General features: G+C 49.1%; 1 protein-coding gene across 12 annotated transcripts in view; it reads left to right on the top strand.

Annotated features, from left to right (window-relative positions):
* The window catches only part of pcnt (pericentrin), a 34,388-nt gene extending 12,410 nt beyond the window's left edge, over positions 1-21,978 (top strand). For 4 of the 12 annotated variants that reach the window (XM_090242286.1, XM_036982803.2, XM_036982801.2 and 1 more), the window contains 48 exons: positions 523-778; positions 889-1,176; positions 1,266-1,345; positions 1,427-1,538; positions 1,690-1,816; positions 1,977-2,096; positions 2,213-2,396; positions 3,164-3,275; positions 3,375-3,415; positions 3,519-3,653; positions 3,824-4,097; positions 4,195-4,345; positions 4,552-5,002; positions 5,096-5,293; positions 5,425-5,496; positions 5,593-5,697; positions 5,837-5,989; positions 6,877-7,023; positions 9,673-9,833; positions 9,984-10,153; positions 10,282-10,481; positions 10,652-10,814; positions 10,918-11,211; positions 11,686-11,918; positions 11,998-12,114; positions 12,279-12,299; positions 12,698-12,934; positions 13,015-13,197; positions 13,344-13,496; positions 13,608-13,769; positions 13,952-14,860; positions 15,808-15,978; positions 16,074-16,251; positions 16,340-16,668; positions 16,755-16,857; positions 16,966-17,159; positions 17,237-17,443; positions 17,522-17,692; positions 17,846-18,045; positions 18,192-19,077; positions 19,198-19,401; positions 19,571-19,753; positions 19,902-20,128; positions 20,228-20,310; positions 20,414-20,546; positions 20,695-20,828; positions 21,055-21,183; positions 21,510-21,978. In XM_090242286.1, coding sequence (XP_090098412.1) covers positions 523-778; positions 889-1,176; positions 1,266-1,345; positions 1,427-1,538; positions 1,690-1,816; positions 1,977-2,096; positions 2,213-2,396; positions 3,164-3,275; positions 3,375-3,415; positions 3,519-3,653; positions 3,824-4,097; positions 4,195-4,345; positions 4,552-5,002; positions 5,096-5,293; positions 5,425-5,496; positions 5,593-5,697; positions 5,837-5,989; positions 6,877-7,023; positions 9,673-9,833; positions 9,984-10,153; positions 10,282-10,481; positions 10,652-10,814; positions 10,918-11,211; positions 11,686-11,918; positions 11,998-12,114; positions 12,279-12,299; positions 12,698-12,934; positions 13,015-13,197; positions 13,344-13,496; positions 13,608-13,769; positions 13,952-14,860; positions 15,808-15,978; positions 16,074-16,251; positions 16,340-16,668; positions 16,755-16,857; positions 16,966-17,159; positions 17,237-17,443; positions 17,522-17,692; positions 17,846-18,045; positions 18,192-19,077; positions 19,198-19,401; positions 19,571-19,753; positions 19,902-20,128; positions 20,228-20,310; positions 20,414-20,546; positions 20,695-20,828; positions 21,055-21,183; positions 21,510-21,553 — 9,585 coding nt within the window. In that variant the 3' untranslated portion in view covers positions 21,554-21,978. The remainder of the gene's footprint in view (positions 1-522; positions 779-888; positions 1,177-1,265; positions 1,346-1,426; positions 1,539-1,689; positions 1,817-1,976; positions 2,097-2,212; positions 2,397-3,163; positions 3,276-3,374; positions 3,416-3,518; positions 3,654-3,823; positions 4,098-4,194; positions 4,346-4,551; positions 5,003-5,095; positions 5,294-5,424; positions 5,497-5,592; positions 5,698-5,836; positions 5,990-6,876; positions 7,024-9,672; positions 9,834-9,983; positions 10,154-10,281; positions 10,482-10,651; positions 10,815-10,917; positions 11,212-11,685; positions 11,919-11,997; positions 12,115-12,278; positions 12,300-12,697; positions 12,935-13,014; positions 13,198-13,343; positions 13,497-13,607; positions 13,770-13,951; positions 14,861-15,807; positions 15,979-16,073; positions 16,252-16,339; positions 16,669-16,754; positions 16,858-16,965; positions 17,160-17,236; positions 17,444-17,521; positions 17,693-17,845; positions 18,046-18,191; positions 19,078-19,197; positions 19,402-19,570; positions 19,754-19,901; positions 20,129-20,227; positions 20,311-20,413; positions 20,547-20,694; positions 20,829-21,054; positions 21,184-21,509) is intronic. The other 8 variants (XM_090242288.1, XM_090242291.1, XM_036982804.2 and 5 more) reach the window with 6 other exon arrangements.
* The last annotated feature ends 1,986 nt before the right edge of the window (positions 21,979-23,964 follow it).

Genomic DNA, 23,964 nt, shown 5'->3' with positions numbered 1-23,964 from the left:
GTAATTGTGGCAGGTAATCTAACATCTCCGAAGTGCGCATCGGTTTTTAGTAAGGATGTGTGTCGTTGCATCCTCAAGTTGCTTGTTCTGTTAAAGCTGCAATATGTCACTTTTGGGAGGCCCGACCAAATTCTCATAGAAATGTGTTAGAGATCTGCCATTGTCATTGAAAGCAAGTCTAAGAAGTGGTAGAAGTGTTTTTATGTGTGGTATTTCTATGCTTCCCATTATGATATTTCACCGTGGTTTAGATGGTACAATGATTCTCTACACTTTACTTGCTTTGCTACATAAACTGAATTTTAGCAACCAGGAAATGGCGGAGTGATTTCTGCATAGTGCAGATAATAACCATAATCGAAATGTGTTTTCGGTCATTCTGAGCACCGTGGGTGCAGGTTACACAACCAATGCATATGGGTCCGTTAAATTAAAATGCTTCCTTCAAATGTCCGGCTTCACATTTTCCTAATGGAAACCCTACCCCCTACCTACCTCTCTCTTTTATCTATCGCTCTATAGAGCCAACAGGCTCTGGAGCTGGAGGCGCTGCGTCTGAGCCTGACCAACCACCAAACGACCCAGCTTGAGCTCTCCCAGACCAACCTGCAGCGGGAGCGGGAGGCCTCTCTAAGCGAGCTCCAGGCTTCCCTCAGGGAGAAGTGGGCCCAGGAGAGGGCCGTGCTGCAGGCCAGACAGCAGTTTGAGGTGGAGAGGCTGAGAGCTGAGAGTGAGGAGAGGATCCAGCGAGAGCAGCAGGAGTATCAAAGGAACATGGGTGAGGATGATGGTAGTCGAATAGGGCCTTCTCACTCAGATGCTCCAATGCATAGCTCTGTTTAACAAATGGACCTTCATCTGACCTGATTGAGGTGTGTGTGTGTGTAGATGCTCTGAGGCAGGAGTGTGAGAGTCGTGTCTCCCAGGAGAGAGCGTCCATGGAGGAGCGGCAGGCTGCAGAAATAGTGGCTTTGAGATCCCGGTGGCAGCAGGAGTCAGAGAAGGCCCAGTCAGAGCTCCAGACACAGCTGTCAGAGGCTCGGGTATCACTCTCTACCCAGGCAGCCTTCACCCAGACTGGGGCAGATCTGTCCGAGGCCCGGGCTAGCCTGGAGGAGCTCCAGAGGCTGGAGGGGGAGCTGAGCCAGGCCTGGACCGACAGGGACGCTGCTGCCCGTGAGTCAACTAATAAGTGTTACTGATGTTGTAAGGACGTTATAAACACGCGATAAGGATGTTATGAATGTGTTACTGCTACTCTCCAGGTGCAGTGGAGGATCTGGTGTCCAGACATCAAGTGGTGCTGCAGGAGAGAGAGGAGCAAACACGGCAGCTACAGCAGGAGGTGAACACACACACTTCTGTTTCTGAGATTTGCTTTATGCTTTGGATAGTGCCTTTCCTAAACTCTCTCTCCTTCCTCTAGGTGTGTCGTCTGCATGGAGAGCAGGTGACTCTGAGACAGACTTGTGACCAGGAGGTCTCTCAGCTCTGGGCTCAGCTAGACAACATGAGGACCAGCCGCCAGGAACTGGGAGGTGAGTACACACACACACACACACACACACTCTGGACCTATGCTAGAACATAATTCGTCGAGTAGTACAAATTGGTTTGATTGGTCAACCAACAGAATTTCAGATACCTTGTCTTTTTCCATCTCTCTTTTCCCTTCGCCTCTCTCTCCAGAGTTGAAGGAGCAGCTGCTAGCTCGTTCGTCGCGGGTGGATGACATCGAGCGTCTGAAGGCGGAGTTTAACGTGCAGAGGCGGGAGATCAATGAGCAGAATGAGGTTGAGCTGGAGAACCTGAGGAGGTACACACACACGCGCGCACACACACCTATGCAGCTGAATGTGCTCTCCTACACACACCTATACAGGTAGGTACATGCACAAGGTATACAAGTGAACACACCAATGTAAACCCATGCAAGTGAACACACACTTACACCCCATTAATGTGTACCCGGTCAGGTACTTTGAGCAGCGTCTGCGAGTAGCAGAGGAGAGCTACCGGGAGGAGATAGCCCTGCTGCAGCTGAGACTGGTGGAGGGAGCCCTGGAGGACTCTGTACTCAAGACCCAGGATGCTAGGTATGCTAATGCTAGAGGCCTCGCTCGGCTAATCTGCCCACCAGTCGCCAATTACACACAATCTATAAGCCTGGGCCAGTGGTGGGCCATGTTACTGACCGCTGTCATGTGTGTAGTTTCCTGTCTGAAGGGAGAGGGGAGGAGGAGAGGAACGATGTTCTGGCTGAGATCACACTGAAACTGGAGAAACACCAGGAGGCGTTTGACCAGCTGCGTGTCCAGTTGGAGGAGAGACACACTCAGGAACTGTCTAACCTACGGTCCTCTATGGCCCTGTCCTACAGAGAGGAGCTGCTACAGGTACACACACCAGGGTTTTACCGTTAACCTGTAAGGTCAATTCATTGAATGAATACAGGCATTTTGGGGCCGTATGCATTTTGAAAACATACTGTTTGAAACTACATATTAGCAAGTCTTACCTTGCTTCAAAGTAGCATAGCCAAAATCCAACCAAATATGCAGGCAATTATATTATAAAGACTTCCATATGCCATTTAAACCAGTAGCCTATTTCTCTTATGTTCTATTGGTTTTCAGATCAACTTTATTTGTCCAGTAGCCAAAGGCACAATCCTAGTCATATTACCAACCCATGCTAGTTGTTGCATCTTTAGATCTCCCCCTTTTCTACATTTCTAACAGATATTTTCATCTCTTGAAATCGCTGGCATGTGAAGTGCCCTTTTGACGAGTGTTTTCCGCTAACTGCATTATGGAATGAACATTCACACGTAGCCTACTGCCTTGTGCGCATTGCTGCTCTTAGAATGTAAAGAAATAATAGTGGACATGTGGACAGTGATTCTAACATCTTCAAAGTGTCCATCGGAATTCGTTAAGGACACAAGCCATTGCATCCTCGAGTCTAAATGGGACTTCTGGAATTCAGAGCACTGTGGGTGGACACCCTAATCAGGTTACACACCCAATGCATATTGGTCCGGCAAATGTCCGGCGCTATATTTTCCTAACAGAAACCACACACACACACACAGGAGCAGTCTCGCCTATGAGCCAGCATGATCAGGCCTCGTCTTTCCTTCACTATTTTGTTTTCTCTCTAGGTGCGCTCAGACCTGACTGATCGTTACTATGGCGACCTGCAGGAGCTGAAGACTCGCCACGCCCTCGAGATGGAACAACTCCGCGCTAGACTGTCAGACAGCCATGTCAGAGGTATACGGACTCTCTTTCTCACACACACATTGGAATATTCTTCAACATAAAAAAATATTTTCTCTTTCCCTCAATTTATCATTTTTCTCTTCCACACAGAGCTGACGAGGGTGCGTCTGGAGGCTGCCAGACAGGTGGAGGTAAGAATGAGCATAGTGAATGAATTAGATTCTGTAAATCGAAGTGAGTCAAAGTTCTGTTAAGTTTCCAGTGGGAGTAGGTTTGCTAATGTGATGTGAACAGGTGGAGGTGGAGCATAGGATGTGGTGTCACTCTGAGGAGCTGCAGACCAGAACGACCATGATCCAGAACTTGGAGACGCGACTGGCTGCCCTGGCAGACACACACAACATGGAGCTACGCTCACACACTATGAAGGTACACTCACACGTACACTGAAAATACACACACACACACATACACACATGGAGAAACACAAACTCACAGCAAGTACATACATACATAATTGTGTGAGTATGTGTGACAACGTAATGAGTGTTGCCACGTGTTGACCCGGAATGACCGTATGTTGACCCGGATGTTTTTAGCTGAAGCAGAGCTTTGCTGAGGAGCTGGGTGTGAAACTAGCAGAGGAACATAAGGAGGAGAGGGAGCGAGTGATGGAGGAGATGACCCTGAGGAGAGCGGAGGAGGTGCAGAGGCTCAGACAGGAGCTCCAGGAGGAGGGGGAGGCACGGGTCTCTGCCCTGAGAGAAGCGCTGGAGAGAGGGATGGCGGAGGAAAGGAGCGCTCTGGAGAAAGGGATTGAGGAGGCGAGAGCGGCGCTCAGGAGTCTACAAGCCTCACTGGACAACGACCTGAGTAAGTACATGAAAAGGTTTCATGTAGTTCAACCTCCCTTACTTTACTGTCACTTCTGCATGGTCTTTGCCCTTCGTCTCACATGTCTCTCCCCCAGACCCCCAGGCGGTGGCAGTGAGACAGAGACTAGAGGCCCAGTACGAAGCTGAGCTGACCAGAGCCAAGTCCACCATGGCTGCTGAGGTCAAGGAGCTGACTGCTCTGCTTCAGGAGCAGGGAGACCAGAGGCTATGCCAAGCCCAGGACAGGTGAGACGTGTTTGGGGTAAAACACCCAGAGAGACTAGGGGGGTCTGGAGGTTAATACAGTGCGTTTCATGGAATACCAGAGATTCTCACTAGCTAGTGAACGTTTGCCCCATAGTAAACGAATGCATTCACAGAGCAAGTTAACTCTCTGTATCTGTCCTTTCATCTTGAAATGAATCTGGCTGACCTGTTCTGCATGTGTGTAGGTTCCAGGAGGAGAGGGAGGAGTTGGAGCAGCGTCTGGCCCAGCAGGGTGAGGTTTCTCTGGGGGAGCTGAGGGAGGAACACATGGCCGCCATGGAACTCCTGAAAACCACGCTACTGACCAACCACACGAAGGACATGGACACGCTACGAACCAATCACAAAGCAGAACTGGACTCCTTGTTGGCCAATCACAAGGCTGATCTCAAAGCAATGGCAACGGAGATCGCAACAAAACACGAGGAGCTTGTTGTCTTGGAAACCAGCCTAGAATCAAAACGCAAGTCCGAGCTCGATCGCCTGGAGGCAGTCCTACAGGAAACCAATCAGGCTCAGCTAGAGGCACAGGAGGCAGAGTTAGAACACCGGCATCAGGAAGAGAGGGAGGAGCTGGAGAAGAGGATGCTGGGTAATATGGACACACTGGAGACCACGTACCTGAGGGAGATCCAGGTGAGAACATACACACACACACACTCTTTTAAATCTTGTATATCTATATTCTACATTCTACATCTATTTAATCTTAATGTTCTCATATCGCAGACTCTGCGTGATCAGAAGTCTGCGCTTGAGGCGGAGCATAAGCAGGAAGTGGAGCGTGAAAGGTCAAGGCTTAACCAGGAAGTGGAGCGTGATGGGTTGGAGCAGCAGTCCGTCAGGGAGGAGCTGAGGAAGGAGCTGGCTCAGCTTCACATGGAGAAGTTTAGCGCCATGGCAACGGAGCTCAGCCACACCCACCAGGTGAGATAACAGTGGTCATTTGAAGTCAAGAAAAGATGCAAATTCGCCACAGTAAAAAAAAAAAATCTGTTTTGTATATTCATGAGACAATTCTGATGTTCTCTCGTTCTTGCTCGATCTCTCGCTCTCAGAATGAGTTGACAATCCAGAAAGAGGCCTTAGAAGGTGAACACCACACGGCTCTGGAGGCCCTCAGGAAAAAGGTACTCATCCCTCCACCTCTTGGCTGGTCTATCCATTAGTCTGAGCATCTGTCCATCCATTCAGGTGTGTTTTGATCTGGTCGTGTTTGTCCCAAGGTCTTGGAGTTGGCGCAACAGCACTGCACTGCCTTAGAGGAGCTCACACGCACCTACACCTCAGAGACACAGCAACTCAACACACAGCACCAGCAGCAGCTTCAGGTCTGACACACTTACACACCATCCCAGAACATCCCATTCCCCTTCTCAGTAGTCTTATAAAAGTGAAGGGATTACGCTCTCACTGTGCTTCCACACACTATTAGATGAGGGGTCAATGTGTGTGTGTGTGTTTGTGTAGGAGCTAAAGAGTGCGTCTGTGAGAGAGCTACAGGCGTGTCGCCGGGAGCTGGAGGAGGAGTCGTCACGACAACGGCTGCACTTCCTGGAAGAGGTTGAGCTTCTGAAAGCCCAAGCAGAGGAGAGACTTGAGCAGAAGACCAGCCAACTCAAGGTGAGAGGAGGAGAGATATGGAGAGAGGGAGGGATGACAGGTGGAGGGAGGGTAATGAACTTGCTGTCTGATAGGCTAGAGGAAATATTCATCGTATTGCTTGAAGCCACCAAATCCTTTCATAACTATACAAATACCTAGGGCAGAGGACGACTAAGAGGAAGAGCGAGGGTGGGGAAAACGGTGTGAGGTCTTCATCAGTCTTAAACATTGTAATGAACTATACAGGAACGTATTTAACAGTGGTGGGTGTCTTTTAGGATACATTTGGGTTGAACGCATTCAGTTGTGCATCTGACCTGTTATCACCTTTCCCTGTCTTGATGTCACAGTAGTCTGCCATCGTGCTCTTTGTGTCGATCACTGAGAGAAACTGAATTCGGACAGATTACATTATATAATGGGGCTGGAATTTGGAGGTCTGTCTCTCTCTTTCTGTGTGTGTGTGTGTGTGTGTGTGTGCGCGTGTGTGTGTGTGTGTACACCCCAGCAAGACTAGGGTTAGCCCATGCCTGGCCAGTGTCCCATGAGATTTACACAACCATCATAATCCTTTCTTCATATAGGACAGTGTGTTTTTCGCATCAGTATTTCTGTGGGTGTGTGTTGCTGCCACGTGAACAGTGGCTAAATGGGATGGATTTGAGCCTTTGATCCTCTGATGCAGAAGGTTTTATTTTGTACACTTAACAAAAAAAATGCATTTGAGCTGAGCGTTAGCTAGCAGTCTGTTAGTCAGTCAGTCTGAATCAGCTTGTGAGTTTTTGGTTGTAAGGGAGAGCTGTTTGAGCTGTTACCCAATAACCTTGGCGTGAGTTTTAGAACAAGTTCTAGAACAGAAGTGCTGGCAGTTTGGACAGCATTACCAGCATCTCTTTCCTCTGAAGGCGGAGTTTGAGGAGCAGAAGGAGGCGGAGCTAGCAGAACAGAGGCAGAGCTTCAGTTCTGAGCACGAGCAGAAGGAACAAAGCTACGCCGACAAGATGAGCCAGCTCACTGCACAACTGCTACAGCTGGACACTGTGGTGTCACAGGTAACCCACACCACACACACTGGAGTAATTGAGCGTGCCCAATATGACTGGAGAGTCGGCCTTCTTGCCCGCTCCAATTTCACTCCAGTAGCACTTACTTCAGGAGCTCAGGGCATGCCGGCCCAGCATGCACTTGTAGTCTACTTGAGTGCTGCTATAGCCCCTTGCTTTAGCTACTGTCTGTTTGCTTAATATTTTCAGAAACAAACTAATAAAACACACAGGTGCCAAATCGAGGTGACTTCCAAAGTTGAGGAGCAATAGAGATGATGTAACGTTAGTGTCCACAACTAAAGAGTCATTGTAGAACCTGAGAAAGCATGATGGTATACTTACTACGTGCACATGCTAAAATAATAAAGTAGGTGGGTAGATATCGAAATGTCATTGTAGCAACAAAGAAATCGGACCTTTTTAAACGTCCCATTAATCATACAATCGACCGTAATTGATTTTGGCCCAACATGCCTGGCATATTCCCACGTTTAAGGAGCTTTGTTTTGATTGGGTTATTTTGCCTAAAAACCTTCAGGCCTACCTATATAAAAGTAAAAACAAGCCTGCATCCCCAGAGGATATTCTCTGCTGCTGACCTGCTCTCCAGACGCCATCGTATGAGCCTGAAGCCACAGACTGGCCAAACTCAGGTTTCTAAAAATGAAAGCACTAATAAGTCATTTTTATTTAATTTGTATTTTATTCTATGTAAGTCACAGCCTATTTGCACAGTTTCTAGACCATAATGATTTAATACACTTTGTCCCTGCCAGCCTATTGTGCCGCACTAGCAATGTATTTCTTTGTAGGCTATAGCCTTTAAATAATAGGAATAATATAGCCTAAATAATTCATTTCTGTTCCTTCTTAGAGTCCCTGTCTGTCTCCTGACCTAATTTAGAGTGTTTATATGTTTAACATGACATGTAGCCTATTTGAAATTGAGTGCTTCTTATATTCATTATGTTTATTATAATACTTTTCATTCAAATCATATGGATTGGTTTCAATACTTCAAAACCCAAAGGGTAGGTCCAGGTAGTCACAAAAATGGATGGGTGTTGGTTAAATAGGGATTTTAATGAAGGGAGCAAGAGCTGTTTTTTTTTCCCTGTGAGCGGTAGGAAAGGACATGGTGCACCAGAGTGTTTTTAGTGGTAGGAAAGGACATGGTGCACCAGAGTGTTTTTAGTGGTAGGAAAGGACATGGTGCACCAGAGTGTTTTTAGTGGTAGGAAAGGACATGGTGCACCACAGTGTTTTTAGCGGTAGGAAAGGACATGGTGCACCAGAGTGTTTTTAGTGGTAGGAAAGGACATGGTGCACCAGAGTGAGCGACTTGCGGGATTTCCAACCACTCAACCTCCACTCACATACTCTGACACACACACCACACACTGTTAGTAGGAAATTAATTCTGTGGGCAAGACCAGACAAGCCCAACTATCACCAGACCGAGGGAGGGGGGCACAAAGGGAGAAAGAGGGGAGAGAAAACAGGAAAATGAGAGAGTATGGGGCAGGAGATAGTGATATATATATGTAAGGGTAGAGGAGAAAGAGAGGGAAGAGGATGATTGTGGTGGGAGACTTGCAGGGGGAGAATAAAAAGAGTAGGATGTTGTTTTTCATCACTCTTAATGTCTAGAAACACACTCACAGCCCAGTGGCTCTCCTAAAGGGATTATCTTCTTCATTAATCTCAATACTAATCCTGTATGTTTTCTGTCCGGCGTGCACACACTCTGCTGGCTGGATGTAAATCTCTAATCTCTCATCATGCATAATGGCATTTCAGTTACATGCACATTTGTCCATTTGTTTATTCAAAAATGATTTTCATTCATCCATCCATTCCACCCATCATGGCAGAGTTCCCATGCTAACTATGACCGACAGTTCTGCCTCCTATCCAACCTTATTCAGAGACCATCCGTTCTATGCTAATGCTATTTTAGACCCCCCTACCCCCAGGGGTGTGGGTGTGTTTGTTTCCATAGTGTTTGTTTCCATGGATCAGGTAGTGTGGGGTTTTTGTGCTACAATAACCCCCCCCCCCCCCCCCCCCCCTCCTTAATCTTAAGGGATATAGGTGGGGGGGAACTGTTGCTAAGGCAACTAGTGTTGGTTGTTAGACAGAGGGAGGGAAGGAGGGAGAAAGAGAGGGAAGAAATTGTAAGAGAACGAGCGAGACTGCGGAAGACGTGCGAGAGGAGCCAAGTTAAAGCTTTGGGAAGGAGAGGTAAAGGGATTCAGAGGGAGAGGGAAGAAATGGGAGGTAAAGGGAGGGAGGGAGTTCAGATTTCGACTCACTCCCACTCAAAGTTGGTGTTGAGGCAGAGAGCTGCTGCCTGCCCGGCTCGCAGGATTACACCATCTTTTGTGTTTGTGTAGCTCTACGTTTTTGTGTGAGTGCTTCCTGGAGGCTAAACAGGCAAATCTCCAACTAATGGTGACTGAAAATGGAGACTGTCCATTTCACTTTCTCTGATTGGGCATTACAAGACACATGGTTTTGCTTTTGGTCCTGTTATGTAAAGGGAGTGTGTTGTTGAATGCAACTGTCGTATCTATGACTGGGAGGACAATTCTTTGATCACACCTCGTGATGACTGGTTTCCTGTCCCTGGTTTCTCTGCTCTCTGGCTCTCAGCTGCGAGTGGAGGTGTGTAGTCTACAGGGGGAGTTGGAGGGGAAGAGGTCAGAGATGGAGACCCTGGATACACTCCTCCAACGGCGAGAACGAGAGAGTCAGGAGGGAGGCAACCTCCTCAACATGCTTACTGAGGACCTACACACTGCCAAGGAGGAGAGGTGAGGCTGTCTGGATGAATGTAGGCCTGACAATGATCAGCTAGTGTGTAGGCTTCATTTTTTTAAAAATGTATCCTCCAAGTTTTTTTATTTATTTTTTTTATGGTGGGATTTTGTTGGTTTCGTCTCACTTTGACCTGTGACCCCTAGGCAGTCTCTCCAGTCAGCTAATGAGAGGCTGAGGAAGGTTCTGGTTGAGGTGGTTTTGAGCACCATGGCAATGGAGGAGCTAATTGACCGCCGGGTCAACGCCTGTGTCGGGGTCAAAGGTCATGATCAGGGTGAGAGTCCAGGAGAGGGAACAACCAATCAGGAGACAGGTGGGTGGAATCTAACAACTGGACCTGTGTCCTTGATACATTTATGACAGGAAGTGAACAAGTACACACTTGGGAAGAAAGGACTGATAACTGTGTAATACCTGACCGGTCTCCTCTCTCTCCACTAGGTGTCTCTGTAGCAGACATGTCGACCGGCGATCTGGATCTCTCTCAGCGTGTGTGTGAGAGCCTCCTACTGGCAGAGTCCCAAACAAACTCTGGAGGGGAGGAAGCAGCCCTGGGAGAGGAGGCAGCCCTGGGAGCCTGCAGCCAACTACGCCACTCTGTGGACACACTCCTGGAGCTCCTCACACGCGCTAACACACAGGTAACACACACACACACACTAGCTTGTCGGCATGCAGTGAACGCTTGAGAGGTTAGTGGGGGGTCAACACAACATTCTATGCATTGAATTTGCATGAAGCTCAGCCACTGATCTTTGCGTTCATCTGTCTCTCTGTCGGTCTCTCTCGCTCTCCTTTTTGGTCTCTCTAGTTGGAGGAGTCTTGTTCTGTCCATCTGTCTCTAGAGGAGAGATTTTCCCAGGGCCGTTCAGACTCCTCCCAGATGCTGCTCCAACACCAGCTCGTATTGGATCAGCTGGACCAGGAAGCGGGGCTAAAGAGCAAGCTCCAGCTGGAGCTCCACAAGGCCGAGGGTCAGTGGAGATACTGTGCGTCTCCATGTGTTTTTAGAATCGTTGTTTGTAAAAAGTGTGATATTCATGTATCTGTGTGTGTATCCTGTTTTTGTGTGTGTAGGTCTGTTGGAGGGCTATGTGGCTGAGAAGGCAACTCTGGAAGAATCTCTACAACAAAAGGAGGCTCAGGAAGAACGGCTTGTTGAGGAGCTAGAGGGCCTCCGGGCGCAGCTGCACCAAATGAATGGCCTCACGGCGGAGTTGGAGGGCCTCCGGGCGCAGCTGCACCAGAAGGAAGGCCTCACCTCGGAGCTAGAGAACCTCAGGGTGCAGTTGCAGGAGCTCAGCGAGGAGCACAGTCTCCTCCAGCGCCAGAAGGTCCATCTCACCGCCGGACTGGGAGAGAGAGAAAAGGGTGAGGGGAGGGGATAGATGAGAGAGATTGTGGTTTAAGCTTAACTGGGATTGATTATGTTGCGTATGTTTTGTGTACACGTTAAGTCCTATTCTTAGTTGTCTGCTCTCCCTGTAGGGTCCTGTCAGAGTATAGAGGGGGACACAGGTTTGTCGCTCAGAGTCCTGTGTGTTTCTGTGTGTTTTAAAACCTGCCCCGTCTCATTTCTTAGACCGAGGTCAGTTGGGGACTAGTGTGTGAGTTGATTTATGCAGTATGGTTTTTAGTGTGGTTGTATTTGTTTGCTATGACTTGTGGTCAAGTTTTTCTTTTCTTTTTCTGACCAATTCTATACTTCCCCTTATCTATAGGAAGTGCATGTTTGGAAGGATTGTGTGTGTGTCATTGTGGATTTTGTGAACATTTGTGTGTGCATGTCTGTTCCTAACTACCTGTGGTGTGTGTGTGTGTGTGTGTGTGTGTGTGTGTGAGAAGGCCTCCTGGTTGAGGCAGATCGTCTGGGCCAGGAGAGGCTGTGTGTGCAGCGGCAGGCGGAGAAAGACCGCAGCTCACTGTCTCTGCGCCTCAGGGCTCTGGAGACCGAGCTAGAGGAACAGGAGAACCAGGGCCTGATGGCGGAGCAGCAGCACAGGGCTCAATCAGAAGACCTCCTGCAGCGCGTCCAGGCCCTCGAGAAACAGCTCAAACACGACAGGCAGTTTATAGACGTAAGTGTCACGCTATGGGGAAATGTATGGATGTGTAACACACTTGCACACACTCAAGTTTATCTCTGTGTGTCTCCAGGAGCAGGCAGTGGAGCGGGAACATGAGAGAGATGAGTTCCAACAGGAGATCAGAAGTCTGGAGGCTCAGCTCAGACAGCCAGCCAGACACTCTGCTGGGACCAGCAAGGGCCAGCGGGTAAGATAACACACACACACACTCGCGCATCCTTACCTTAGTGTATTGGCATGTGTTAAGTCTTTAATACTGTAGTGTTTAGTCAAGATGTTGTCATTATAGATATTGAATGGACCTGTTGCTGACTGTTTGTGTTTTGTGTTTTATTTCATGGAATGCTCTAGATTGAGGACTTGGTTCTGCAGGTGTGGAATCTCACCAGTGACTCCTATAGCTACACCTCGACTCTTCTGCATGCCCCCACCGTGTGTGTGTGTGTGTGTGTGTGTGTTGTGATAACACCTGCGTGATTAACTTACATAATCATTGGAGATACATCTGCCGTTAGTGCCGCTCCGTCACTCTCCTTTTCATCTCTCCATCCCCCTTTTCTCCATCTCGCTCGATCATCCTCCTCTCCTCTCCCTTCCATCCCTCTGTGCTGTGTGTTGCTGCTCAGTCGCATGGCTTCAGTTGTTGTCGTGGCTGCAGACCCGGAATGGCTTTAGTAAACCCGTCGTACAGCTTAACATGGGAAACCCCATAGTGACCCGGCAACTGGAGCCCTCAGAACCAACATTCCTCCCCTGTGTTTCTTTCTCAGGTGGAGAGCCTTCAAGCTCTCATCAGGGACAAGACAGAAGACCACACCTGCCTGCTGGCAGCCAATCAACAGGTCCAGCTCGAGGTTGCTGAGCGCAATGAGGAGATTGACAAGCTGGCTGGGCGAATTAGGGAGCTGGAACAGGCGTTGCTGAGCAGCTCCGAGAGCAGCAGAGCTGTCAGTCAACTGGAGCAGGAGCTGCACAGAGCTCGGCAGAGAGAAGAGGAGCTCACACAGGTAACTCTCTCTCTCACTCTCTCTCTCACACACACACACACACCTTCACACACACACTAAATGACTCTCTCTCCCTCCAGGATAAGGAGTCATTGCAGCAGCAGCAGTTGTCAAATCGTCTCCAGATTTCAGCGCTGCAGTCTAAACTGGACGAGACCCGTCACCGTTACCGTGACAACAACGCTAGCACCCCCGACCCCATCCAGCTTCTCCGAGACACGTTGGACACCGCACAGCAAGACCTGCAGGACAAGGAGCAACAGGTGTGTGTTTCCAACCGCAACACCTGCTTTAGTGAAAGACCTAACAGAGCTTAACTGCTTCCTGCTGCTAGTGTATCGAGATCTTTGGCCAGAGAAGATTAGTTTGCTTGGTTGGAATAATTTGTTAACTTGTGTGTGTGTTCTAGGTGTGTGTGTTGGTTGGTCAAATGGAGGAGACTCAGAGAGACCTGACCATAAAAGAGGCGGAGTTAAAACACCTCACTCTCCAGCTGGAGCTCCTGACCAATCAGAACACGGATACCATCACCCAGCTTCACGACCAAGTCGCTTCTCTCAAAGTGGGTCTGCTACAGTTTTCAGTCATGCTAGTACTTGTTAGTCCTCTCTAATGCCAACAATGATTGTCCTTCTGTGTTCTAAATCTCCCCCCTGTGTCTTTCTCTGTTTAGGAGACAGTTTCAGCCCTTACCTTTCGCCTGGAGGAGAGAGAGATAGGAGAGGAGGAGAGTCTCCCATCTGCTCTGTTGGAGGAGAAGAATGAGGAGATAGACCACCTGACCCAGGAGATACACAAGCTAGAACTGGAGCTGGAGACAGCCAGGGACATCACGGTACACAGACACCCACCCATACACACACACACCTCCATAATCCAGCCCCGTTATATAATGACATAATCTTTCAGAATTCAAACTACTGTGACCTCAATGTAGTACACACTACACACACACACACAATGGAACGGTCATTATTTTTGCCTGAACTGGAAGCCATTCTCCCGGTCTCTCTACAGGCCTTCCAGACAGAACTTGAAGACGTCCGCTCCCAGGTGGAGCATCTCCGCTGTGACATCATCAGGGTGCGTCAGGACAAGCAGGAAGAGGAGGAGCGGCTTCACGAGGTCATCAGCACGCTACAGGCCGAGCTAAACACCCTTTGCCCCGCCTACCACGAGGTCAGCGACCTATCACAAGAGGGCGACAGTGTTAACCCTTCGCCTGCTCCCAGCCCGGAACCTGCCAAGTACCCCCAACCAGAGAGAGGAGGAGCGAGAGGAGGTGAGGGCGACAGTCTCAAGCAGGAGATGCGTCTCCTCCATTCCTCCTCTTCCCGTTCTCTCCGTTCCCGTGTGGAGGCCCTGCAGGGGCAGCTGGAGGTGACGGTGGGAGAGAAGGAGGCGATGGAGAGACTGCTGCTCTCTCAGGAGGAAGAGTACAGAGGACAGGGGGAGGAGATGGGGAAGAGGCTCAGGGAAGCGAGGGAGAGGGGGGAAGAGGTAAAGAGAGAACTCAATCTAAAAGAGGCAGAGCTTGAAGAGGTGAGAGCCAGGATAGAAGGGCTGGAGGAGGAGAGGGATGCAGCTGTGGAGGAGAGCGGTCGCTGGCAGGCTCTTGCCCAGGAGACAAACTCCCTGCGAGGGGAGAGAACTCGGCTAGACTCCCTGGTCCTGGAGCTAAAATCAAGGGTTGAAGAGCGGGAGAAGGAGACTGAAGCCCTGCTACAGACCGTGGTGGCTGTCGAGACGGCGAAGGCAGAACTTTCGTCAGAACGCGAGGCCCTGCGGAAGAGGGAGTGCCGACTCCAAGAGGAAATAGAACGCCTCCAGCAGGAAGTGACCTCTCAGAGGGCCTGCCTTCAGGAAGTCAGCCGTCAGCTAGAGGAGAGGCGAGCCAACCAGGAGGAGGCTCAGAAGGAAGTGCTGGTAAGTGGCGGCAGTGTCGGGCCAATCAGATTGACTCAACATGTGGCATCAATTTAAACACATTTCTTTCTAGCCATGTAGGAGCGGTGATATCTTCAGTAGTATTAGTTATTTGCAGATTTAGTTGGTAGATTGACAGAGAAAAGATAAGTTGTCGTCTTTGAAAGCCTGCCTTTGATGTTTTCATTCAAACTTGAGTAATCCATTCCATTTAGCCTCTCTAAGCCTAACTTGCAACACTAAGTAACTTTCACTATTTAGGTATTTTGCGGTGTGAGCTCCCTCTACCACAGCTGGCTATGGTTAGAGGGAGAGAGTGAACGAGAGATTGAGTCTTTGGAGAAAAAGCATCTGCTAAATGGAATATTTATAGCGGGGGAGAGACTAAGAAATGGCGTAAGAGAGAGAGCGAAACTACGAGATGTTGATGTGTTGGCACCCAACAGAAGAGTGTTACTCACAGAGGAAGTGACCTCATCAGAAAGAGGAAGTCAGGAGTGGTCAGAAAACAGTTCCGTGTTGTGAAGTTCTTGCACACTGGCATTTATTTACTTTCTTTCTGAACATGGAGTATAGTTTTCTTGCCATGTGTTCTGGAATTGGAGTTTCCAAGCACTATTTTAAACACTCTTGGTGAACAGTTTGCTATAGATTTGTGTTTGGGGAAAATAATGATGGTGTTGAGTAGAGTTACTCGCTCAGTGTTATGCACTGTATTTTCAGTGTGGGTAGGAAGGGTAAGGGATTTGTGTTGGTGGGAGTTTTGCACATGTTTCTTGTGTAGTCTTTTCAAGGTTTTAATGCGGTTCTTGAATGAATCAAAGCCCTGGATAACAGATTGCAAGAAAGATTTTGTGCAAAGTAGACGGATTACATATTTGATGGTGCTGTTGATATCGATCATTTTGGTGATGATGATGCTGATGATGAAGGCTGTTCTCTTACAGACATGTGCTGAGGAGACTCTGGCGAAGGCTGACGCTGCCCTGAGACAGAGGGAGGAGGAGCTACAGAGACTAGGGGCGGAGCATCAAGCCCTGGGGGCAGAGTTAGCAGCTGTGAAGGAGGGTCTTTGCTCCAGCACAGAGAGAGCTGAGAAACTACTGGAGGAGGGACAGGTACGGACAGGCGTGTGCATTTAAACTCAATGTTTTTTTGAAAGGACTGTAAATAACACTGTATTCTCTGATTATTTCACTCACCTGTCAATCAGACCAAAGACCGGGCCTTGGCTGACCTGGAAACCAATAACCAGCATCTGAAGGCGGAGCTCCGGGGCCTACAGGAAGACCTGGCCGTGCAGGAAGAGGAGCTGGCCTATCAGCAAGGAGAACTGCTGCAGCTCAGACAGACCTGCAACCCGCACAGCAGACAGACACACTCATTGAAGGGTGAGTACACATTCAAGCTGCTACACAGACAATGGTGTTTCTCTGAGTGCAGAGCTGTTGGATGACCGTGATCATCTTCCTCCACCAGACGTCACGCCCAGAGGATTCCAGGACGGTGTGTCTCGCAACGGGTCCCTGAGTTCTCCTGAGGTTCTCCGTCGACTGGACTGTTCTGAGGAGAGAACCAGAGAGGACAGGTTCCACCCCTCTGTTCTCCACGGTTCTAGACTGTCTGACCTCAGTGCTTTAAACAGCACAGGCCTGGAGCTCCAGGCTAAAGCCTCCCCCCGGGTAAGGAAAGACCAGCCCTGTCCAGGGACAATCAGCCCAGAGCTGGGCACACACAGCACCCACTCCCCTGGGTCCATCTCTGCCTCGGACAACCTCTCCATGTTGGACTCAATGGACGCTGACAAGGTGGGTGGAAAAAGGGTTGAGAAAGTGTCCACATACACCACACAAACACACACACACACACACATTAAACCTCTCTCACCTGTCAGGTGCATGAGCTGGAAGCCCTGGACCTGACGGCCCCTCCCTCATCTCTTGGCTCCGCCTCTTCTCTGTCTGCAACGGAGTGGGCCAGTGATGGATATGGCAGCAGTAAGTCTGTTTGTCTGTCATTTTGTTGGTCTTGTCTGTCTGTCTGTGTTCATTTGTCTAACCTCTCTCCCTTCTCTCGCTCTCTGTCTCTCTGTGTCTGTCGTGTAGATGTCAGTTCAGAGCTCGGTGTAAGACTCAAGGTAGAGTTGGAGCAGACAGAGAGGCTGGATGCTCAGTTCTTGGAGTACCTGCGTTGTCGAGGCATGAACCCCGCAACCAACACACGCACAGACAACACACGCACAGACAGCGCCGCCGGGAGTATGAGCTACAGTGACGAACTGTTGTCTCCTGAACTACAGGTATGAACACAAAAACACACACACACACCTTAAATGTTACAAATGAACCCTATAGCAAACTATGTGTGTGTTTCCAGGGTCTGTTGAAGAGAGTGTACCAGGAGAGCTGCAGGGTTCTCGCCCTCTCCCAGCGTAACGCCCCCTCTAACCACCTCTCATTGGACCAGACGATCTGTCAGTTAGACTCTAAAGTTCCTCCAATGTGTTGGGAGCAGGAGAAGAGGGCGTTACAGGAAACTGTCATCGCTCTGAGAGAACTGCTCTGTCGGATGGCACAGAGACCGGTGAGTGTGTGTGTGTGTGTGAGCTGTGTGCTTAACTTCTGCATGTGTGCATACTGACCCTCCTGTGTGTTTTAACAGGAGAACTCGGTGGATGCTGGTTGGAGCAGAGGGCTGCAGGCTGCAGTAAGGGGTGTGTTTGACTGTGAGAGGGCAGGGCTTCGCTCTGAGCTGCAGGCTTTTCTCTCCTCCCACCCTGAGATAGACTCCACCCACCTCCTCAGTCAGCTGGAAACACTGCTACAGAGACAGGTGTGTGTTTGCGTGAGCGTGTTTGGAGCGGTCTCCACTAAGGAAGTCCTGTATACTGTAAAAAAAATAAGAATACAAAAAAACCTGCATTGTATCTGCTTAGCTTAATTGAGGGTGAAACCAAAAATATCTCGCTTTCCCTCATCTCCTTAGGAGGAGCAGCAGCGTGTTGTGGTGGAGCGTCTGCTCTCTGCAGACAGACACGCTCTGCAGCTGCAGCACTCTCAGTGGGAGGAGTCATCTAAAGGGGAGGTGTTATCCAGGCTGAGGGCGGAACTAGAGGAGAACAGAGAACGACTTAACTCCTCCCACAGCACCCAGCAGGAACTACAAAACGAGATCCGCAATCTCCGGTATACATACACACATACATTATTGAATGCACACACACACACACACACACACACACACACACACACACACACACACACACACACACACACACACACACACACACACACACACGTAAATAAATACTGATGTGTGTGTCCTCTCCCAGTCTGTGTATAGAGGACAGTGAGGAGGCTGTAAGGAGGGAGGAGACCAGAGTCCAGGAGCTACAGCAGGAGCTGTACCAGGAGAGAACTCACACACACCTCCGGGAGAAGGAAGAGGAGCAGCAGAGATCAGAGGTCGTGACCCTGAGGGGTCAGCTGGACCAGGAGAGGACGACCTCTTGTAACCTCCGACAGGAACTCCAGATAGAACTCTCCCGCGGCCACCTCCTCCAATCACAGCTTGACACACGTCTAGCCGATGCCCATAAGGAGCTGGAGGAGGAGTGCGCCCGTTCCGCCCGGCAACTCGACACTTTCCAGTCACAGGAAAAGAGTCGGCAGGAACACTTCCTGAAAGAAGCTGAGTCCCGTCTAGCCGACGCCCACATGAAAAAACTGGAGGAGGAACGTGAGCGCTCCGCCCGGTGTCTCGATGACATCACACGCAGACAAGAAGAGGACGCGTCCAGAGACAGGAAGTTCATCTCGGAGCTCCGCTCTCAGCTGGAGCAGGAGAGGAGGCAGGGGGAGGAGCTAGCCACCGTGACAGATGGACTGAGGGCGGAACTTCTGCAGAACCGGAGGAGAGTAGAGGAGGAAGAGAGGAAGAGGAGAGCGGAGGCACAGAGAGATCAGGATGCTGCAGCCCGCCTCCGAGTTACTATGGAGACACTCAAGGAGCAGCAGCAGGAGGCTAGTCGAGCATTGGAGACGGAGAGAGAGCGTTCTGGTCGCTTAGGGGCGGAGCTCAACGTGCTGAGGGAGAGGCTTCGATCGGTCAATGACAAGGAGAGGGAGCGGGAGGAACAGAGGGAGAGGGAGAGGAGGAAGGAGAGACAGGAGCAGACGGAGAGAGAGAAGCGACACGAGAGGACCAGCAACAAACTGGTGAGATTTACACACAACATTTTAGCATTGCCTGTCTGACTTGTAATACAACAGTGTCTCAGCCACTTGTATGCCATCTTTTTCTTGTTTACTTTCCTGTTTTCTCTTCCCTCTCTGCAGTGTGAATTGGAGTTATTGCGGCAGCAGGACCAGCAGAGGATGAGACATCTCCAGCAGACTCTGGCTGAGCTAGAGAGGGAGGAGAGAGAGATGGCCACAGAGAGACTGTCCAACCGACACCAGTACAACTCCAGCCCACTCCAACCCAAGAATAACACATCGACTGGGCCAGACCAGACCAGCACAACCCAATACAACCACCAGGTACCAGAAATGGCTGACCACAGCTAGGCCCATGCATAGCAACATGAAGCACTGGGAGACGAGCTAGACTGCAGTGTTTTAAATGTATTTATGGTGTTTGGGGGGGATTTGCGACTACAACAGATTAGTTTGATAAGGACCATGATAACCAATTTCTCTCTCCCTGCAGTCTTCCTCTTCTTCCTCGGCGCTGGGGGAGAGGTTGTCGAGGGAGAACTCTGACCTGTCGGCCCGCGTGAAGGAGCTGAGTCAGGAGACGGTTAACCTGAAACACACCCTGTCCTGTCTGGAACGACATCTACGACAGGCAGAGACTGAGAACCGGCCCAGCACTGACCTCAGCAACAGCAAGGTGAGCCACACGGGCAAACTAACAGACTGACTCACGCACACAGAAACACACTCGACCTCTGGGCTGAATGTCCGCATGGATCATCTGGTGTGAAGTCCCTTGTCTTGACGTCCCTTTAACCCTGTTTGTGTCTCTGTCCCTCCTCTAGTTCCAGCGACTGTATGAGCGCTATCTACGGGCTGAGAGCTTTAGGAAGTCTCTGGTCTACCAGAAGCGCTACCTCCTGCTGCTGCTGGGGGGCTTTCAGGACTGTGAACAGGCAACTCTCTGTCTTATCGCTCGGATGGGGGCGCACCCCTCGCCCCCCCACGCCCACACACACTCTCCACTCTCACGCTTCAGAGCTGCAGTACGAGCTGTCATCGCCATCTCACGGTGGGTTGGGTTGGTCGTGTGGGTGGGTGGGTGGGTGTTATATAGAGTTATGGGTTATTGTGTTATGCATGTTAACCCTTCCCTGTCCTTCTCCTCCAGACTGAAGTTCCTGACCAGAAAGTGGCAGAGAGTCGTCAGGAGAGGAGTTACAACTACTGTCACTGTCAACGGACACAGCACAGGTGCGTGTGAGAGAAATCCAGAGCGATGAAGATAGGATTACCAACGTCACACAGGCAAGGTACATCGACAGTTCAGTGTGTAACCTTTCTATTTCTCTCTCAGCTTCCAGGACTGAGGTTTTGAGGCAGCAGCAGCCACTGGCCAATCACAACTCCTCTCCACCTACTAGAGACAGCAGCCCCACCCGTAAGGGTGTGGTCTCACTAATGAAATCACCCTTCAGGCTCCACAACCGGTACTGCTCCTTACATAGTAAACATCCATTAATGTGAGGGGGAAACTCTAACGACATACCTTGAGATTTAATTTCTTTCCTTTTCTCTCTTCCTCTTCTCCCCCCTCTTTCTCTCCCCTCTTATTCTGTCCACTCTTATCCCCCCTAGAGTGTATTCCAACCCGGTCCTGTCCTCTGAGCCTGCTTCGTCCAGTGTTCTGTCCCAGGATGGCGAGCGATCTCTGACAGACTACATCCACCACCTGGAGAACGTACAGCAACGCCTAGGGGCTGCACATCCAGGTACAAACGCACACTGGTTGCACTTACTGTTTGAGCACACACTCACTGAATGAGATGGGGAAGATCAGAGGTGACAGAGAGAAAGAGGGGCTTTAGCTTGGCGATGGCATCGTACCACGGCAAGTCCACTACCCACAATCGCCTGGGTTAGGGGACGGCATTGTTACCATGGACATACTTCCTCTCTGACAAACTGATCAATCAATCTCACCACCTCCTGACCCAGTTAGCAGGGCTTACTTAGCCCCACCTCCAAGTTCCCCTGATATGATTGGCTATTGGCAGCGGTGGCTGCAAAAGAACAGGACATGGCTGTACCTCAGCTGTCTGTCCCCCATCTACCGGTACGGCCCAGGTGAGGACCTAACTACAAGTACCGGAATACACTGCTTCGTTACTATCTCCCCACATCACCCTCACCGTATTGAACAAACTACAAGTACAAACTACAAGTACCAGGATGTACATCTCAGGGTAGGGCACAATCTGGTGTAAGCAGGCACACGTGGGTAGTCACTACATAACCATTCAATGGACCATTGTCCATTTTAGAATGGCTTTCTTCTGTACTGGGGGTGTTTTTCCACAGACACCTGGGTGTTCATATGTTTGTGTGTGTGAGAGAGCGAGAGATTGTGTGTTGCCCTTATCTGGTTCTGACACATTTTCTCTCTCCTCCAGACTCTCCATCTCTTCTCTCCTACCACAAGAAGTCTGACCGCTGAAGGAAGGAATGAAGCCGTGTATGAATGCCTCCTTTCAATCCAACATCCTTATGATCCATCTTTGTGTTTAAATATACAATGGAATGTATTTGTCTAATATCTGATTTAGAAAGTTAGAATTTAAGACTTTAAATTATTTTTTTATGGGAAAAAAAATCTACACATTTCTGTTGGCCTTCCGAGTAACTCCCTAAGAGGTCTTCTCACCCGAATGCATGTGTTTTTGAAAGTATTAGATCGCTATTTTTCTACCTGAGTTTTATACACATTTGTATCTCTGATTCTGTATATATGTTCTTGGTTATTAATATTTGATAAAGTTTCACACTGGAATTCCGAGCTATAGATCAAAGCTGGTGGACATGTTTTGTCAATGTTTTTTTATCGATCACCATTTCTACAAAATAAATATTTTAATTGTGTGATTACTTGCCTTGCGCATCTTTTAAAGGCGGGGCCGAAAATAGGCAGGGTCAGACATGCACAGACTTGCATCAATGCTTACAGTATTGTTAGATTGTGTGTTGATCAAAAACTGATGGTGGCACAAACACCCCTCCATTTTACTTGGTTAATCATTCAGTAAATCAAAAATCAAATCAAATCAAATGTATTTATATAGCCCTTCGTACATCAGCTGATATCTCAATGTTGTACAGAAACCCAGCCTAAAACCCCAAACAGCAAGCAATGCAGGTGTAGAAGCACGGTGGCTAGGGAAAAACTCCCTAGAAAGGCCAAAATCTAGGAAGAAACCTAGAGAGGAACCAGGCTATGTGGGGTGGCCAGTCCTCTTCTGGCTGTGCCGGGTGGAGATTATAACAGTAACGCTGGTGATTAGTTCTGGGGCGCTTTGGACGCCCAAATATTTACCATCTCAAAATGTGTCCGGCAAGAAAAATAGTAACTACTAAGTAGGCCAGTTCTTTTAGAACGGTCATTCCAGTCCAGTGTCATTTGACAACAGTTTTACAGAAGGGGGAAACCAGTCTTTGGTAGTTATGTCTTCAGTTACACTGCAGATCATGACAGTTCACATAGGGGTCAAATCACTGATATGCCATGTACTGGTGCTCTGGTAATTATAAATGAAACCATTTCTATACTATATTAGAATGTGTTATATCAGCAACAATTTCAGCTGGTTCATCTGGGGCTTTAAATCACTGAGATGCCCATTAAATTATGTAATCATTTGGGGCATACATATATAAATGCCACATGTAAAGTGTTGGTCCCATGTTTCATGAATAAAAGATCCCAGAAATGTTCCATACACAGTGTATTTTTCCTGAATTCAGTGCACAAATATGTGTACATCCCTGTTAGTGAGCATTTCTCCTTTGCCAAGATAGTCCATCCACATGACAGGGGTGACACTAGTGCACCTTGTGCTTAGGAAAATAAAAGGCCACTCTAAAATTAGCAGTTTTGAAACAAACTGCCACAGATGTCTCAAGTTTTGATGGAGCGTGCAGTTGGCATGCTGACTGCAGGAATGTCCACCAGAGAACTGAAAATTAAAATAGCCTCCAATTTGGCAGTGGGTCCAACCGACCTCACAACCGCAGACCACGTGTAACCATACCAGCCCAGGACCCCCACATCAGGCTTCTTCACCTACAGGATTGTCTGAGATCAGCCACCCGGACAGCTGATGAAACTGGGTTTGCACAACCAAACAATTTCTGCACAAACTGTTAGAGACCGTCTAAGGGAAGCTCATCTGTGTGCTCGTCCTCCTCACCAGGGTCTTGAACTGACTGCAGTTCAGCGTTGTACCCGATTTCAGTGGGCAAATACTCAACTTCAAAGGCCACTAGCACATTGGAGAAGTGTGCTATTCACACATGAATCCTGGCTTCAACTGTACCGGGCAGATGGCAGACAGCGTGTATATGGTGTTGTGTGGGCGAGCAGTTTGCAGATGTCAACATTGTGAACAGAGTGCCCCATGGTGGCGGTGAGGTTATGGTATGGGCAGACATAAGCTACAGACAATAAACACAATTGCATTTTATGTTGTCAATTTGAATGACCCATTGTCGTGCCATTCATCTGCCGCAATCCTAACCTTTCAGCAATATAATGCACTGGCCCATGCCGCAAGGATCTGTACACAATTCCTGGAAAATGTCCCAGTTCTTCCATGGCCTGCATACTTACTAGACATGTCACCCATTGAGCATGTTTGGAATGCTCTGGATCGACGTGTACAACAGCGTGTTCTAGTTCCAGCCAATATCCAGCAACTTGCAATGCCATTGAAGAGGAGTGGGACAAGATTACACATGCCATAATCAACAGCCTGATCAACTCTATGTGAAGAAGAGTTGCATGAGGCAAATGGTGGTTGCACCTGATACTGACTGGTTTTTTGATCCACTCCCCTACCGTTTTTTAAGGTATCT

Source organism: Oncorhynchus mykiss, chromosome 7 (assembly GCF_057628025.1).
Source record: "Oncorhynchus mykiss isolate SJ-2025 chromosome 7, ASM5762802v1, whole genome shotgun sequence".
NCBI classification, from domain to species: domain Eukaryota; kingdom Metazoa; phylum Chordata; class Actinopteri; order Salmoniformes; family Salmonidae; genus Oncorhynchus; species Oncorhynchus mykiss.
This window is presented reverse-complemented; position numbering and strand designations above follow the sequence as displayed.